The sequence below is a fragment of the Heteronotia binoei genome, chromosome 19, assembly GCF_032191835.1.
Source record: "Heteronotia binoei isolate CCM8104 ecotype False Entrance Well chromosome 19, APGP_CSIRO_Hbin_v1, whole genome shotgun sequence".
Lineage (NCBI taxonomy): Eukaryota > Metazoa > Chordata > Lepidosauria > Squamata > Gekkonidae > Heteronotia > Heteronotia binoei.
In genome coordinates this window covers 19,057,819-19,076,892 of record NC_083241.1, presented here as the reverse complement: position 1 = coordinate 19,076,892, position 19,074 = coordinate 19,057,819, and the positions used below count along the sequence as shown (strand labels likewise).

The window sequence follows — 19,074 nt, the reverse complement described above, 5'->3', positions numbered from 1 at the left end:
TGAAAAAGAAAGACCACTGAAGCAGATTCCCATGAGCAGAATGAAGGAAACTGAAAAGCTGGGGGAAACCAAGGCTGTTTTAAAAATGAGGAAAGAGTAGATAAATCAGGGGCCAAAGCCTTCCGGATTTGGTCCCAAATAGTGATTAGGGCCTGACGGAAAGTGTTAATTATAGTCCAAGAAGGGCGATCTTTTTTCTTTAGCCATAAAAATTCATGATATTTGTAGGAGAATATGTGAGTCTCCTCAATGTAAACCCATAATGGGCATGGTCTTATATATAATATAGTGACCATGGAAGAAAGAACAGGCTTTATAGTAAAGATACAAATCAGGGAAAGCTAATCCTCCTTTATTTTTGGGCCTTCTGATTGTAACAAAATGGATTCTTGGAGGTTTATCACCCCATATAAAGTTTGTCAGTAGGGCCTGCCACTTCTTGAATAAGACTACAGGAATGTTGATAGGAAGAGCGGGAGGACAGCTATGGCGAACCTGGGCAATATAATAAAAAGTAGAGACATCCTGCCAACAAAAGTCCGTATAGTCAAAGCGATGGTATTCCCAGTAGTAATGTATGGCTGTGAGAGCTGGACCATAAGGAAGGCTGAGCGCAGAAGAATAGATGTTTTTGAGATATGGTGCTGGAGAAGACTCTTGAGAGTCCCTTGGACTGCAAGATCAAATCAGTCAGTCCTAAGGGAAATCAACCCAGACTGTTCCCTGGAAGGTCAGATGCTGAAGCTGAAGTTCAAATGTTTTGGCCACCAAATGAGAAGGGAGCACTCCCTGGAGAAGATTCTGATGCTAGGAAAGAGAGAAGGCAAAAGAAGAAGGGGACCGCAAAAGATGAGATGGCTGGACAGTGTTACTGATGTAACAAACACGAATTTGGGCAGACTTTGGAGGATGGTGGAAGACAGGAGGGCCTGGTGGGACTTTGTCCATGGGGTCGCAAAGAGTCAGACTTGACTGTGCGACTGAACAACAACAAAGACTGTTGATGATTCACAAAATACCTTAAGTACTGTTCTAGCACTGCGTTCGTTCTGTCTGCCCGTCTATCTGAGGGTGATACCCGGAGCTAAATCCCTACTTTATGTGGGTTAGTTTACAGAACTCCCGCCAGAAGTTGGCAACGAACTGCATTCCTCTGTCACTAATCAATTTGTCCAGAAATGAGTGGAGTTTCACAACGTGTTGAAAAAAAAATGCACCAGTCTTTTGGCGGTAGGTATTTTGGAGGAAGGGATGAAATGTGCTTGCTTTGAGAAGGTGTCTACCAACACTAGGATTACCGTTTTCTCTGGGGAAGGGAGTAATTCCATGATGAAATCTAAGGACACTACAGGCCATGGCCATGTAGTCGTCTCTAGCGGCTGTAGGAGCCCGGGGGGGTCCCCCCCCCGTCGTTTGGCCATGAGGCGGATCAGACATGAAGCTACATATTCAGAAATATCTTTCTTCATAAACAGTCACCAGAACCGTCTGTTCAGCAAATGTAACGTTTTTACATAACCAAAATGCCCTGCTGTTTTGTTGTTGTGGCAATATTGCAGTACTTTTTCCCGTAAACTCTAAGGCACATACAGTTTATTTTCTTTATACCAAAAGCCTCCTTCCCCTCTCTTTACTCCCTCTGGTCTAGCGTCGCCCTCCTTCTCCACCTCCACTTTAAGTTTCTCCCCCCACAGTTCTTCTGTTGATTGACGGAGTTTTTGGGAGCAGGTGGTTACTGCTCCCCCCAGGTGAGAGGGCGAAATCAGCGAGTCTATTACTTCCTCTCTTTGACTATTGTGCTGCAGTAACCGGGAGAGAGCATCAGCCAGGAAATTCTGGGAGTCTGGGATGTGCTTTAGTTTAAAGTCGAATTTAGCAAAGAACCCCGCGCAGAAGATTTGTTACTCCATGAGCTCTATTAGTGCTTCCATATTTTTATGATCTGTCCAGATCTCAAACAGGACCTGTGCCCCCTCTAACCAGGACCGCCATGTCTCTAGGGCGAATTTCACTGCAAAAGCCTCCTTATCCCACACAGACCAGTTACTCTGCTCCGGGGAAATTTTTTTTGAGATGTAGGTGCATGGTCGCAGGTTTCCCCCATCATCGGGTTGCATTAATATTCCTCCCGCAGCTATGTCGCTTGCATCACATTGAACCACGAAAGGTTTTAATTTGTTGGGGTGAATTAGTATGGGTTCGCTAGTGAACAGTCTTTTTTAATTTGTCAAAAGCTTCCTGGCATTTGCTTGTCCATGCTAGCTTCGCTCCGGGCTGTTTCGCTTCCGGCCCCTTCCCTTTCGTTTTTAGGAGGTCAGTTAGTGTTAGCATAATCTGGGCGAACCCCTGGATAAAACTACGATAAAAATTCACAAACTCAAGGAAAGATTGTAGTTGTCTGTGTATTTAGGGGGCTCCCAGTCCCAGCCTGTATTTTGACTGGGTCCATTGCTAATTCCTTCCTTGCAACTCGGTAACCCAGGTAATCTAGTTCCGCTTTGTGGAACTCGCATTTGGAGAGCTTGGCGAACAGTTTATGCTTGTACAGAGTTTTCATTCGAATCCTAAGTTCAGCGGTTAAGGCAATAGCTATTTTTCTACAACAAAAGCATTCTCACACTAGGCTGTGAAAAGATAAGCGAGCCTGTGAATTTGGGGGAGTACATCCATGAGGCACAGCAGACCCTTTCAGTATCATGAACATTCTCCTGCCAGATGGTAATGCCTATGTGTGTCAAGCATGAGATTTCAAATAACCAGTCCTTGGATTTTGAAACAAAGTTAGGTTTATTGATAATCCATGTGGCTCATTCAAGCTGAAGATTGGAACTGATACTTTATAACACTAGAATACATGCTTTAAAATGGCACATCAACGGTTCTAAAACAATTCTGCATTCATGTGCGAAATTCACATGCTGGATTCCTTATCTATATTGTGACTAGCACATCCTGGGTTCAGGCCTGGCTGAGCCTGAAAACAATTCCCAGGAGGTCTTATCTTCAAAGAAGACATTCCTGCATCTGTTAGTAAAAGTGAAAGAAGAAAGGTGGGGGCTGCTACTTTGATGTGTTCACAATTTTAACTTTGGGTTAGTAACAACTCTACAATCTGAATTCTATAATATGAAAGTAACAATTCTAAGATCTGGCTTCTTTAACATAGAATGGGTATACAATGCTTGACAACGTGCCTCCTAGGTTGGAAATAATGAAGAATGGTCAGGGTATCTGGCCTGCTATGACTAGGCCAAAATAATGGGGCTTGACACTTTCTCGTGTGTATTATTTGATTTAGTCTGGGGATTGTTTTTCAGTCTTGCTGGATGTTTGGCAATGAGGAGACCCTTTTGAAGCATAGAGTTGGATGGTACCTCCAGGGCCATCTAGTTCAAACTCCTGCACAAAGCAGGAAATTCACAAATACCTCCCCCCGCACACATATGTGCATCCTCAGTGACCCCTGCTCCATGCCCAGAAGATGGCAAAAACCTCCAGGATCCCTGGCCAAACTGACCTAGAGAAAATTGCTAACTGACTCCAAAGTGACAATCATCATTTCCCTGGGCATGTAAGAAAGGGCCACAAGAACTAAGCACTGATGTAACCCTTCCTGCTCTACTTCTCATGATCTGCCTAATTCACAGAATCTACTGATTACTGTGACCAAAATTACTAAATACTCATTATATTATGGCACTTCACACCTAATGACAGACATCAATCTGCTGTTCTGACTTATATTGCCCCTTGTTGATGCAGCAACTAACGATCAAATTGTGCTTCTTTTAATCTGCTAACAAACATCTCCATGATTTTGCATACTAATTCACTGCCCACTTTCACTATATTTAGGACTGTTGGCCATTTCATCCTATTGTCTGATGAAGTGTGCTTTTGCCACTAAGACCAAAGAAGTTTTACTCAAGGTAAAAGACATCGAAAAGACACTTTCCTTGAATAAAACTCTGTTGGTCTTAAAGATGCCATTGGACTCAAACCTTCTGCTACTTATGGCTGTACTTATTTTGCTTTAAAAATAGATTTAGCACCAAGGCAATACAAATTTCATACCAAGAAAAGCTATACCTCCTAAATATTATTCTAACAAGACAACTTGGCATCATTTCTTCTGCCATTTTGACCATTTAATGTAACTTATTCTATAGCAAATTTAACTGGTCCATTCTCCACATAAGTCAGCCTAACATACACAGTTCTCCCTCTCATTTTATCCTCAAGCCTGAGTAGAAAGGAGATATAAATATTTTAAATATATCAATAAAAATCCTTACAACAATCCTGCAAAGCAGTCTAGTCCAAGGTCAGTCATCAGTCAGGAAGGCACAGGGCTCAGCAACATGGACCTTGGGGAGTTCCACAGAGTTCCAAGTGGTTTTGTTTTTTAAATCCATAATGGATTTGTGGATTTTAACTTGCGCTGGAACAATGGTGTAAGGAAAGGTGCATTTAACCCTCCTGAAAAGACCAGTATCACTGGAAAAGACCACAATGCTAGGCAAAGTCGAAGGCAGCAAGAAAAGAGGAAGACCCAACATGAGACGGGTTGACGCAATCAAGGAAGCCACAGTGGCCCTCAGTTTACAAGACCTGAGGCAAGACTGTTAATGAGAGGAGGATATTAATTCGTAAGGTCAGTCATAAGTCAGATGCAACTTAATGGCACTTAAAATAAGCATGCCTACATCACTTTACTGATCTGAAGTGTCTTGGGGAGCAGCTATTTGCCTCTGGGCCTGTTTCTTGCCAGGAAAAGGGAGGAAGGCTTAACCCCCCCACCCCCACCTTCATGCTGCGGTTCTGATATGAATTGCCCTCCCCCACAGACCCCTGGAGCCTGAATTAAAAAGAAATGCTAGGAGTTCTGCCCACACACTGCCCTCCTCTCTTTCATCATGTGAGCAAGGCAGTGCTCCCTCAGTGTAGAAGTGAACACCAGTCTCCCCAGACCCAGTCTAAACCAGGGGTGTCCAAACTTTCTTAACATAAAAGCCACACAGAATAAAGTAAGTTGTTTGAGAGCCACAAGACATGAATGTCAGATGTTTGAGAGCTGGAAGGAGGAAGGAAGGAAGGAAGGAAGGAAGGAAGGAAGGAAGGAAGGAAGGAAGGAAGGAAGGAAGGAAGGAAGGAAGGAAGGAAGGAAGGAAGGAAGGAAGGAAGGAAGGAAGGAAGGAAGGAAGGAAGGAAGGAAGGAAGGAAGGAAATAGATAGATAGATGAGGGAGAGTTGGAAAGTAACCAACTTTAAAAGCGTTCTCCAAGCCACCAGCTGGCTTGGCTCGCTGAAGTGATTTCAAGAGAGAAATGCCTTCTCCAAGCTGGCCAATGGGGCAGTGGGGGCTTCGAGAGCCACACAATATGTGTGAAAGAGCCACATGTGGCTCCCAAGCCACAGTTTGGTCACCCCTGCTCTAAACACTACATCACAATGGTATTATTCTGCATAAAGCAATAGCAGGAAAGGGCCAGGGGCTCAAAAGAGGTAGAAATCTCAGTCCACCATCATTCTGGCTCCTGAGATGCCGCAAGGAACAACTCCCACACTTTCTGACTTTATGGGATCTACGCACAGTGCAGGGATGCCCAGCTGCTCCTTGTCCTCCCTCTGCTAGTCTTCAGTTCATTTATATTTGTAATATTTCTACCTTGCTTTCCCTCCACAGAGTTCCAGAGAGGCAGCCCATCCAGGCGCTTGATCAGTGAGAGCGGATGGATCAAGTACTGCAAGCTGGGACCAGAAGGGGCTTGTTGTTGGGAAACAGGACTGCGACACCATCAAAGGCATGAAGTGAGGGCCAGAGGTGGGAGGAATATCACGCTGTGTTTGCTTTGGTTTCTGGAAAGGATTCCACCGAACAACTGGGACATGTATTTATTACTAAGACAATGTTTAAATCCAAATGAAGGGGGAAAGACTTCAGCTTGGAAAACAGATTTGAGAGCTAGTTTGGTGTAGTGGTTTAAATGCATGGACTCTGGGAGAACCGAGTTTGATTCCGCATTCCTCCACTTGCAGCTGCTGGAATGGCCTTGGGTCAGCCAGAACTCTTGCAAGAGTTGTCCTTGAAAGGGCAGCTGCTGTGAGAGCCCTCTCAGCCCCACCCACCTCACAGGGTGTCTGTTGTGGGGGGAGGAGATATAGGAGATTGTAAGCTGCTCTGAGTCTCTGATTCAGGGAGAAAGCCGGGGTATAAATCTGCAATTCTTTTTCTTCTTCTTGATCCACAGTGGATCCTACCCCTATCCTACTATTCTCCTGAAGAAAGTTTATTTATTCAAATATTTATGCTCCACTTTGCCTCATAGCTCTTTCTTTAAATTAAATGTCCCTTACAGGGGAGTAGCCCCATGGCGCAGAGTGTTTAAGCTGCAGTGCTAAGCTCTGCTCACAACCTGAGTTCGATCCCCGGCGGAAGCTGAGTTTTCGGGTAGCCGGCTCGAGGTTGACTCAGCCTTCCATCCTTCCGAGGTCGGTAAAATGAGTACCCAGCTTGCTGGGGGGGAAAGTGTAGCTGACTGGGGAAGGCCATGGCAAACCACTCCACTGTAAAAAGCCTGTCCTGAAAACCTTGCGAAAGCAACGTCACCCTAGAGTCGTAAACGACTGGTGCTTGCACAGGGGACCTTTCCTTTCCTACAGAGGAGAGATAGTGACATAAATTGGAGAAAGCCTTCTTAGAGGATGACTAGAAACCACCCCCCCCCAACACACACACACACACTGTGCCCTTTTTGAGGGAGAGCTGTCTGTTTAAGTAGCCCCCGCACTTCAAGCCAGCATGAAGGATCATAAACAGTAGCGACAGACGATCTTAACAACAAAGAAGTTCACTTACAAGTCGTTATGCCAGCAAACATCTCAGCAAACCTTGGATCCCTCTCCTGGGAGAAGATGGCATCTGGCTTCTCAACAGGCTTCCCGCTCTCATGAACATTTGATTGTATAGCTGGAACAGGTACCTACCACAACAGGTACAGAGAAACAAGTCATACTTACCCTTGTTGTGTAAGCTTCCACCCACCTTCTCAGAGTTTACTTTTCAAGTTCACTTCAACAACAAATGCACACTTCTTAAAAGGCTACATTATTGCTCTGGCCTCTTCAGATGAATGGGGAGGGGCTGAAACCAGTGTCCTGTGGGCCAGTCTCTGGATTCCAGTGTCTCTGGTACCTGGTCAGTGGAGCAGGCTGGTTCTCTGGACAAACCACACAAGCAGCTGTTGAGGGAGCACAAAGAGGAATGCACCAGTGCGCTAGAAGGGCTCCCTTAGTCCTGTGCATCAGTGACAGTGCAGGAAGCAAGATGCCAGAGCGCAAGAGGAAGCAATGGGTCAATCTTGCTTTGGTGCCACAGAATATTCTGCATTGGCCCAAGAGACAAAAGAACTGCAGACAGTTCACACTATCATCGCAGGGTCCAGCGTATTTGTGATCCTGGAAATAAAATTACCCTCATCATACAAACGTCAAGCACATGCCAATGCTTTTCCAAGTTTGGGCAACTATACTGATGGGCAGAAAGAACGGGATAAAATGTTATTTTTTTATGCGGGATTATGTGGTTGCCCCTACTTTGTTTTTTAACAGGACTGTTAAGCAAATTACTTCTGGTCACATAGGAACTCAACAGCACACCCAAGAGTCATTTGAAACACTAAACCCTTGTTCTGTTTCCACCGCCAGCTCTGCCCTACAAAATCCAAAGAAGTCAGCTAGCCAGGTTTTCCGCACCTGAGATAAGTCATACGACGACAGCCCGTCTCTCTGGTGGACTTCAAGCTCTGCCTGCTGCTGCTGAAGTTGCCTGGAAACAGGAAAGGGAGTTGGTTAAAGAAATCTCAGGCTGTGTTCTCCCCTTTGGGGCTGCAGCTCTTCATAGAGAACAGGATAGCTTGGCTGGCTTGCAACTTGGCAACTCAACTTGATATCCAGGTTCTTGGGCACCACTAGGGATGGAGCAGCATAATTCTATGATGAAATAGTGGACACCATGAAAACACAGGTGGAAGGCTGCAACCTGTGTTTAGTGTAAATAGGAGCTGCTGCTAATGTACTGCCAAGCTGGCCAGAGCTTTGCTTCTACTGGTAAGCAGAGGAAATGGCTGGCAGTTCAAGCCACAATGCTGCTACCTGGCCCTGGTGAATCACATGACTTTAAAGAGCCAATCCTATGCTACCAGCCCACAACAGAACCCCATCCCACAGATCTGCTGATCTTCCTTGGCCAGATAAGGCTACCAGGCCCTTGTTCTGTGCTGCCAGCCTGTCTGGCCACCTGCCCCATATCCTGGCCAGTCTGTGGAATAGGGTGCCTGACTTTGCTTCCTCTTGGTTTTCTTGCACTCCTTTCCTCTCCCACCTGCCCAACCAAGTGTATAAAAATATTGAAGAATAATCCATTAAAGAAGCACACACTGTGCTTCTGCAATAGTCCACCCAGGTATATATATTCTAACTGGAAAAGGGTGACTCATGCAGAGATGCAATGAGCAACCTCCCCAGAAGTGGATGGTTCTGCTACCTCTCTGACTGATCTCACTGTTCTTGATTCATGTGGCAGAAGTACTTCTCCCCACCCCCCAATCCTCACCAGCAGGCCTGGCCCCAGGGCGCATGGCGCCCCAGGCAGCCTCGCCGCATGCTGCTGCCTCCCTGCGCCCCTCTGTGGTGCCTCCCCTCCCTCCCAATTTTAATGCCTGGGGAACTGGCGTTGAAGTGCTGGCTCCCAGGGCTCTTTCAAGGCTGCCCCCCTGCCGATCAGTTGATTGGCGGGAAAAGCCAGCAGTAGCTCCTATGCCGACCTTCCAGCACTCTCAATGCTTTCAGCACTGGGGCAGCAGTGGCTCCACATACTGTCCTTGTTAACAGGTTGGTAAAATGTATTTTGGATCCTGTTACTGTTAGGTGGATCTGTAACTGGTTGACAGATCGCACCCAAAGAGTGCTTGTGAATGGTTCCTCATCCTCTTGGAGAGGAGTGACAAGTGGAGTGCTTCAAGGATCTGTCCTGGGACCTGTTATGTTCAACATCTTTATAAATGATTTGGATGAAGGAATAGAGGGAATGCTTATTACATTTGCAGATGATACTAAATTGGGAGGGGTTGCAAACACAGAAGAAGTCAGAAACAGGATACAGGATGATCTTGACAGGCTGAAAAACTGGGCTAAAAACAATAACATGAATTTTAACAGGGATAAATGTAAAGTTATGGATTTAGGTAGGAAAAATCCAACGCATGGCTATAGGATGCGGGAGACTTATCTTAACAGTAGTATGTACGAAAAGAATCTAGAGGTCTTAGTGGACCATATGCTGAACATGAGTCAGCAGTGTGATGTGGTGGCTAAAAAGGCAAATGCAATTTTGGGCTGTATCAACAGAAGTAAGTGTCCAGATCACGGGAAGTGATGGTATTGCTTTACTCTGCTCTGGTACGACCTCACCTGGAGTATTGTGTTCAGTTTTGGGCACCACATTTTAAGAAGGATATAGACAAGCTGGAACGGGTCCAAAGGAGGGCAACGAAGATGGTGAGGGGTTTGGAGACCAAGTCCTATGAGGAAAGGTTGATGGAGCTGGGCATGTTTAGCTTGGAGAGGAGGCGGCCGAGAGGTGATATGATCACCATCTTCCAGTACTTGAAGAGCTGTCATCTAGAGGATAGTGTGGAATTGTTTTCTGTGGCCCCAGAACCAATGGGTTGAAATTAAATCAAAAGAGTTTCCGGATAAACATTAGGAAGAACTTCCTGACCACTAGAGCAGTTCCTCAGTGGAACAGGCTTCCTCGGGAGGTGGTGGGCTCTTCTTCCTTGGTGTTTTTAAAACAGAAGCTAGGTGGCCATTTGACAGCAATGAAGATCCTGCAAATTTAGGGGGAGGTATTTGTGAGTTTCCTGCATTATGCAGGGGGTTGGACTAAATGACCCTGGAAGTCCCTTCCAACTCTATAATTCTATTTTTTTGTATTTTATATAACTGCAATATTTTGGCCTAGGGAAAACACAAGCTACAACTACCCAAGAGCATGCAACTTCAGACTTTTCCTTTCTGAAGGCCTGTTCAAAAGCCTACAAAGGAAAGAAATAAAATGAACTGAATGTGTATGAGCCCCCTGCAGGTGACTAACTTAATCAAATTATGAGAACTTGGGAGGGGAATCAAATGTACAGTAGCCACCGGACCCTCTCTCTCTCTCTCGGCTTGGCTTCGCGAACGAAGATTTAAGAAGGGTGCAATAGTCCACGTTTGCTGCAGGCTCGCTGGTGGCTGACAAGACCAATGCGGGACAGGCAGGTCCGGCCACAGTGGCTGCAGGGAAAAGTCTGATTTGGGGTTGGTGCTGTAGCAGTGCGATTCTTCCTCAATCTCCTTTTGTCCTCAAGACCAGCTATGCGTGCGTTCTCAAAGGAAGAGACAGCCTGGTGGATGGTGTGCCTCCATGCTTTGCGATCTGAGGCTAGGTCAGACCACTGGTGATGGTTGATGTGACAGGTGCTAAGGGATTTCTTCAAGGAGTCCTTGTACCTCTTCTTTGGTGCCCCTCTATTTCGATGGCCGGTGGAGAGTTCGCCATACAGGGCAATCTTGGGAAGGCGGTGGTTTTCCATCCTAGAAATATGCCCTGCCCAGCGCAGCTGCGTCTTCAACAGCAGTGCCTCGATGCTGGTAACCTCTGCCCGCTTGAGGACTTCAGTGTTGGTCACAAAGTCACTCCAGTGGATGTTGAGGATGGTGCGAAGGCAGCACTGATGAAAGCGCTCAAGGAGTCGCAGGTAATGACGGTATAAAACCCACGATTCGGAGCCATAGATGAGGGTTGTCATCACAACCGCTTTGTAAACATTGATCTTTGTGCCTTTTTTCAGATGCTTGTTGCTCCACACTCTTTTGTGCAGTCGGCCAAATGCACGGTTTGCCTTTGCCAGCCTGTTGTCAATCTCCTTGTTGATCTTGGCATCTGAGGAGATGATGCACCCCAGGTAGCTGAACTGCTGGACTGTCTTCAGAACTGATTCACCCACAGTGATGCAGGGAGGGTGATAATCTTCCTGGGGTGCAGGCTGGTGGAAAACTTCTGTCTTCTTCAGACTAACTTCTAGGCCGAATAGCTTGGCAGCCTCTGCAAAGCAGGACATCATATGCTGCAGAGCTGATACCGAGTGGGAGACGAGTGCAGCAGCATCAGCAAACAGTAGCTCTCGGATGAGTTTTTCCATTGTCTTGGAGTGTGCCTTTAGTCGCCTCAGGTTGAACAGGCTGCCATCGGTGCGATAGCGGATGTAGACACCATCCTCATCTAGATCTACTGCGGCTCTTTGAAGCATCATGCTAAAGAAGATCGTAAAGAGAGTTGGCGCAAGAACTCAGCCTTGCTTTACACCTGTGCCTATTGGGAAGGGCTCCGAGAGGTCGTTGCAGTGTCTGACTTGGCCTCGCTGGTCTTTGTGTAGCTGGATGATCATGCTGAGGAACCTTGGGGGACATCCTGAACGTTCCAAGATTTGCCACAGGCCTTTCCTGCTAACGGTATTGAAAGCTTTGGTAAGGTCGACAAAAGTCACATACAGACCCTTGTTCTGTTCCCTGCATTTCTCTTGGAGCTGCCTGAGAACAAATACCATGTCGGTGGTGCTCCTGTTAGCTCTGAAGCCGCACTGGCTCTCTGGGAGAAGTTCTTCTGCAACGGTGGGCACCAGTCTGTTCAGGAGTATTCTGGCAAGGATTTTGCCTGCGATGGAGAGCAGGGTTATCCCCCGGTAGTTGGAGCAGTCTGACTTTTCCCCTTTGTTCTTGTATAGGGTGATGATGATTGCATCGCGAAAGTCCTGTGGTAATTTGCCTTGTTCCCAGCAGGTGACAAGTACTTTGTGAAGTGAGCTATGTAGTACTGTGCCCCCATGCTTCCAGATCTCTGGTGGAATTCCATCAACTCCTGCTGCCTTGCCACTTTTCAGTTGCTTGATGGCTTTAACAGTCTCTTCTAGGGTGGGGATCTCATCCAACTCTGTTTTCACCGGTTGAAGTGGGGTGAGGTGGATTGCTGAATTTTGAACTACGCGGTTGGCACTGAAGAGAACCTGAAAATACTCCGACCACCGGTTCAGTATGGATGCCTTGTCTGTGAGGAGCACTTGGCCGTCTGCACTTTGCAAGGGACTCTGAGCCTGATATGATGGACCATATACTGCCTTCAGGGCTTCGTAGAACCCTCTTAAATCACCAGTGTCTGCACACAGCTGGGTTCTCTCTGCAAGCTTGGTCCACCACTCGTTCTGAATGTCTCGAAGCTTGCGCTGGAGGTTGCTACATGCAGCGCGAAAAGTTGCTTTTTTCCCAGGACAGGAGGGCTGAGCAAGATGTGCTTGGTAGGCAGATCTCTTTTTTGCCAGTAATTCTTGGATCTCTTGATTGTTCTCATCAAACCAGTCCTTGTTCTTCCTTGTGGAGAACCTGAGGACTTCTTCAGAGATCTGCAGGACGGTAGTTTTTAGGTGTTCCCAGAGTGCTTCTGGAGAAGGGTCTGTGGGGCAACTGAGGTCCTCAATTCTTGACTGGAGTTTTGCCTGGAAGGCAGCTTTAACTTCGGCTGACTGGAGGCTGCCAACCTGAAACTTCCTCCGAGGGATACCTCCTCTCCTGGGTGTGGGTTTAAAGTGAAGACGGAGATTGCAGCGTACAAGACGATGATCCGTATGACATTCTGCGCTGGGCATTACTCGGGTGTGTAAGACATCTCGAAGGTCTCTCTGGCGCACCAGAATGTAGTCGATAAGGTGCCAATGCTTGGACCGTGGGTGCATCCAGGTTGTCTTCAGACTGTTCTTCTGCTGGAAGATAGTGTTGGTGATGGTGAGCTGGTGCTCCATGCAGAATTCTAGCAGGAGGCGCCCGTTGTCATTGCAGTTGCCAATTCCGTGTTTGCCAAGTACTCCTTTCCAGGCTTCCGAGTCTTTACCTACTCTGGCATTGAAGTCACCAAGGATGATCACCTTGTCCTCTGTAGGGGTCTTCCGTACGAGGTTGCGTAGATCAGCATAGAACTTGTTCTTTTCTGCAGGATCTGCTTGAAGGGTTGGGGCATACACACTGAAGAGTGTTGCATGCTGCTTGTTTTGAAGTGGGAGGCGCATGGACATGATGCGATCTGAGTGACCTGTTGGAAGGTTTTCGAGTTTGGAGGCAATGGAGTTCCTGACCATGAAGCCAACGCCAGAAAGGCGGCTCTCAGCCTTTGACTTACCCGACCAGTAGAGGGTATAGCCAGCACCGTGTTCTTGAAGACTACCTTCCTCAGGGAAACGGACCTCACTGAGAGCTGCTATGTCGATATTCAACCTGAGAAGTTCGTGGGCAACTAGAGCAGAGCGTCATTCAGGGCGACCACTGCCTACTGTGTCAAGCATGGTTCTGATGTTCCAACACGCAAGCTTTAGTCTTTGCACACTTTGTGAGGCAGGTGCATGCCTTTTCTTTGTTGTTATTTTTCGACTGCAAGTAAGGATGCCCGTTGACCGCGGCTAGCCAACTGGGGTGGGGGAGACGAGCTTTGTTTAGGCCACCTTTTCTAGGCCCCTCTCCGTGTGGAGCAAGCAGTGCTGTCCCTAGATAAGGCTGCTTGGTCGTTCAGGGTGCTGCCGAAAGATGCTTTCGTCTCCGGGTTAGCATCAGGCGACCAATATCCTGAACCGCCTACATGCAGGATCGGGACTGCGGCTTCCAGTGGCACCTTCCACCTGCCGTTTCGCCCCTTGCCTATCGCTGCAGGACTTGATGCGTTGTGGGTTGTGTGTGTGGATATGCCCTTCAGGCCTGCGCAGAGGAATTTTTTAGGTGAAGCTCAGTGTGCGCGGTACTGGCTCCACCCTTTCACCTGGGGGTCATCCGCCATGGCCCAGTAAGCCGGGACGCCGGCAGGGAGTCCTCCAGGTGGTAGGTGTTACATTAACGAGCTCTATCTGCCCGGGTTTGATGTTAGAGTTTTCCTTCTCTTAGGCTGACGAAATTGATGGGCCCAGCCTGCCCATCCGGTTATACCGCCGGACAATTCGGTCGCACCATGACGTAGCAAACTCTGTGAAAACGGGGGGGACCAGCGAGAAGGTGTTGCTACGGATGCAGTAATGCAGGAGAGACCATTGCAATGACCATCTGCCAGGCATAGCCAGACAGTGACCACGCAGCGTTCACTACACCGGGAGAGGAGAGGCTATGTATTGCGCATGCACTTTCCCTGGGGGGGGGTAGGATTCCCAGAGGGAGCCCACCTCCCACCACCCCCACCACCCCCACCGGACCCACTTCAAAGAAAACTGACACATTCAATAAAAGAGGGGAGAAATGAATCAGACTGAGGGAGTAAAATCCATCAAAATGGTTCTACAAATCCCTCAAATGCAAACACATAATCTGAGACTGGTGTCAGGTGCTCTGGCAGAAGGAAAATGCCAGCAGACAGTTCAATTTGGAACAAATTTCTTCTCCACATGAATGGTCCTAATCATCTTGGGCAGGGCTTTTTTTGTAGTAGGAACTCCTTTGCATATTAGGCCACACATCCCTGATGTAGTCGGTCCTCCAGGAGTTTATAGGGCTCTTAGTTCAGGGCCTACTGTAAGCTCCAGGATGGCTACATCAGGGATGTGTGGCCGAATATGCAAAGGAGTTCCTGCTACAAAAAAAGCCCTGATCTTGGGTGTGCATTAGTGCTGTCACCCAATTTTACAAATCTTGCTTGATTCATTAGCTAATCCGTGAGTTAGTGAATCTATCTTGATCTGCATATTTTTACATACTCGCTTGATACCTATGCTTCACAATGTACGCAAGTGCTATCTGCGAATTTCCTTGCTGCAATCTCTAAGTTGCTTCCTCCTTGTAGTGTTGGAGTGACTTACAGTTGTCTGCCAGGAGTTTTCCTGAGGGCAGTAAGAGGTGATGTTTGTGAGAGGTGCGCGGGGGAGTTGGTCTGAGAGGGCAGTAGCATGGTGGGCACTTTGGCATGTTCGTATAAGAGGTTCACTTCCAAAGGGGCCCTCGAAAGGTAGTGCCGGACCGGTTCCCCCTGATCATTTGAAAGCTTAGTTTCCATACTGGCTTTTATGTAAAATCCCTAGTGAATTTTTAGAGGAAAACTGGGAGATGCATTTTACCTCAGGGAAATGACTCTCAATAAGAAACGCGTACTGTTTAGAATGTTGTAGGTAAGGACTCATCAGGCCTCCTATGCAAATGACCTCTGTGTTCCAACTGTTTGGGGGTGGAATAAGGTATGTGTGGAAAGTATGTGTGGGGGGGAATGAGGTATGTGTGGGGGGTGTGGGGGGGAATGAGGTATGGAATGTTGCCAGCAGATTCATGTAACTGTAAATCAGACCAGCCAGGCTCCACAGAAAGATTGGCATGCCTAGTGAGCTTTAGAATGTTGGGGGTGATGTCCAGTCAGGCGGGTTATGCAGGCTTTAGAATGTTGGGAGTGATGTCCAGTCAGGCGACCTTTTGCTCTGACTTGTCTCTGTGAGCGGGGGAAGAGGCAGTAGCCTCTAAGCCATAGTGTATCCTTATGGGGAAACACATTTTACTCCTTTTTGCCCCCTTAGGGGGTGAATTTCTTAAAATCTTTTTCTTAGTGGTTGCCTACATCATGAAAGGAATGTTCTCCCCAAATGTCAAGTTTCTAGGTCCAGGGATTTTGGCTGGGGCTTGATTTGTAGGTCAGGAGACTTTATATGTATAGATGAATAAAATAATTCTGGGGGAAAAAGGTGCTCTCAGTTACTTGGCAACATAGTTGCCACCATTTACTAAAAGAGACATTCTCTCCTGTGTGTGACAGGAGGAGTGCCTTTTCCAAATGAATATATATCTACCTACCACAAATTTCAGCTCAAAGAAGAAGAAGAAGATATTGGATTTATATCCCGCCCTCCACTCCGAAGAGTCTCAGAGCGGCTCACAATCTCCTTTACCTTCCTCCCCCACAACAGACACCCTGTGAGGTGGGTGGGGCTGGAGAGGGCTCTCACAGCAGCTGCCCTTTCAAGGACAACCTCTGCCAGAGCTATGGCTGATCCAAGGCCATAGAAGAGAGATTTCTTTCAGCATGCAAGAATGCCTCTTCTAAAATGGTATCTTTCACCTCCAGCTCTTGTACCTACTTGGGATTAAAAATTCACTAGCCATTTTTTAAAAACCCTGCACTTTGATTAATTAGGGTATGATTTTAATCAATTAAAATGGGTTTTGTCAACTAACTGGTTAGCCTAATTGATGTAACATGGCAACCCTAGGAAGTATTCATGATGCAGGCAGTATGTCAACAGTAACTTCCCAGTTTTGAAGCAATATGCCTCTGAATAAAAGGTGGTAGGGAGAACAAGGACCATCTGCATGGTTCTGTTTGCAGGCTTTCCAGAAGAATCTGGCTAGCCCATGCTGGAAACAGGATGCCAGACAGCAGGGTTCTTATGGTGCTCTGGTCATGCTGTGGAAAAGTGGCTTCCAAGGCCCTTGGTGTACAAGTCAAAATGTGCACGTTTAGCACACACAGCTCAGCTTTCCATTGAAATTAATGCCTTGAAAGTCGAAAAAAAGTTACTAAGACAGGAAGTCTTATTATTAGGCCAAGCTGAATAGGGGAAGCTCTGCTCTGAAGTGACACTAAAATTAAAATACTTCACTTCTCCAGGAAATTCTTTTTGGACAGCTGTGCCCAAAACAAACTCAGATTTTTATTTTATTTTATTGGCATGGAAATAAAGTGAACATTTGAACCCAATGTTTGGTTGTCTTTCTGCTCCAAAACCAAGCTTGGAAAGTAGATTGCTGAAGCTGGAAAGAAATACAACACACAAACAGCCAAAAACTGTAATCACTGGAGCCCTCTACAGTTATCCCCAGACTGTTTTCACTGAATAAATTCATTACTCAACCACCTTTATATTCATCACTTTTCATTTTTAAAGGCACCCATTCTCAAGGGAGGTAACACTCTTTATAAAACAAAATGAAATAACCCCTACCCAAGTATATACTATCATGCTAAAACAGTAATTTAAAAGTCTCACAGAAAAGCATTCAGCAAAAATGCTCAGGTTTGGACTCTGTCTAGAAGAAGACGACATTGGATTTATATTCTGCCCTCCTCTCAAGAGTCTCAGAGCGGCTCACAATCTCCTTTATCTCCCTCCCCCACAACAGACACCCTGTGAGGTGGGTGGGGCTGCAAGGGCTCTCATAGCAGCTTCCCTTTCAAGGACAACCTCTGCCAGAGTATGGCTGACCCAAGGCCATGCCAACTCCTCTAAGTAGAGGAGTGGGGAATCAAACCCGGTTCTCCCAGATAAGAGTCCACACACTTAACCACTACACCAAACTGGCTCTAGTATTTAGATAGTATTTAGGATTGAGATACTATTTAGTATTTAGATAAGCCCAACCAGGCCTCGGATTCAGTGGGAGCTCACAGGAGCACAACTCCTGAACCTTTCTGAGAGTTCCACCTCCTTGTCCATTGAATAGTATGTGCAGCTGCATAACAATCCCTGGATGAGCTCCGCCACCTATTTTTCTACAAAATGACCCCTGAGCCCAACGATAAGCTAGCAGAAGTCTCTGCATTAAAAGGATGGTTCACAGGAGTACTCAAGCTGATTGCCTCTCAATATGAGAACTGCATTCCTTGGGGAAAGCATGAAGGTTTGAGTGGACAGCGTGGCTGCCTGTGGACCATGCAAGTTCCATCACTGGATGTACTGATTGTTGCACTGGTAATGTAAAATAGTTTTAAAAATTTGGGACTGGATTATACATTATATATGGCTCATCACTAATTATAAGATACATGACACTCCTGAATTCTTTTGAACTTGTAGCAAAATCTGAATACCAAGAGCCCCGTGGCACAGAGTGGTTAAGCTGCAGTAGTGCAGTCAAACTCTCTGTTCACGACCTGAGTTCGATCCCCAGTGGAAGCTGGGTTTTCAAGTAGCCGGCTCAAGATTGACTCAGCCTTCCATCCTTCCGAGGTGGGTAAAATGAGTACCTAGCTTGCTGGGGGGAAAGTGCAGATTACTGGGGAAGGCAATGGCAAACTACCCCATAAAAAGTCTGCTGTGAGCAGCTAGGGCTCTTTTGGCATAGAGATGGAACACCCAGGAAATTCCCACAAAAATGGACTTGGTAGGAAAAGTTCTGTAGAGTTGGACTTCTTGTCCCAGCTGTTAGCTGGGAAACCTAAGGAAGAAGCAAGAAAATATTGGAGGAAATGTTATGCCTGGTTAGATAATCAAGACTCTTAAGATTCTCTGATGTGAACTTATTTTTTTTCTCTTTTTTCCTGTACTTTATATTATAAAATCTATCTACACTGGAGTTGTCAAAATTATTAGATAACTTTAACAAAAGGTTTATGCTATAAGATTTGAAAATGGATCCTGTGCAATGGAGACAAAATAATAGGGGACAATCTATGTAAAGAAAATATTGTAGATTTAAGTTTTTTTGAAAGTATTCCTATACAAAATAATACCAGAATGTATTGTGTTTTCTTTTTTACTTTATCCCATTCCCCATTCCTTTTCCTGTTTAAAACCAATAAAACCTTTTGAAAACGCAAAAAGTCTGCTGTGAAAATGTTGTGATGCAACATCACCCCAGAGTCGGAAATGACTGGGGATTACACAGGGGATTACCTTTTTAAGATACAACAAGCGTTAATAACAATTTGGATTACAGTTGCAAAAGTTCTATTGGCTTCTCGTTGAAAGAACTCCGTTCCTTCATTGCCTGAACGGTATGTAAAAATTTGGGAATTTTTCCACCATGGATAAGAGAGCTGATCATATTTTTACTACTGAATCTACCTCAGGTACTTTAAATTATAATTTATTGGAAAAATGGCTTCTCTTCAAGAATTACTCAGCACAGTACCATTCTTTTGAATATCATAAGAAAAACAAATTGAATAATGAGATTTTGGTTCATCTTTAAATTTATTTAATACTTGGTGGTAATTATAAAACTGCTGTTTTTCTCCTATATATGTGT

The 19,074-nt window shown here is 46.0% G+C and overlaps 1 protein-coding gene across 3 annotated transcripts in view; it reads right to left on the bottom strand.

The window, feature by feature from the left end:
- Positions 1–19,074, bottom strand: part of ARNT2 (aryl hydrocarbon receptor nuclear translocator 2) — a 151,574-nt gene that overhangs the window by 27,684 nt on the left and 104,816 nt on the right. For all 3 annotated transcript variants that reach the window (XM_060260270.1, XM_060260271.1, XM_060260272.1), the window contains 2 exons: positions 7,756–7,828; positions 6,860–6,983 (listed from right to left, as the gene is read on the bottom strand). In XM_060260270.1, coding sequence (XP_060116253.1) covers positions 6,860–6,983; positions 7,756–7,828 — 197 coding nt within the window. The remainder of the gene's footprint in view (positions 1–6,859; positions 6,984–7,755; positions 7,829–19,074) is intronic.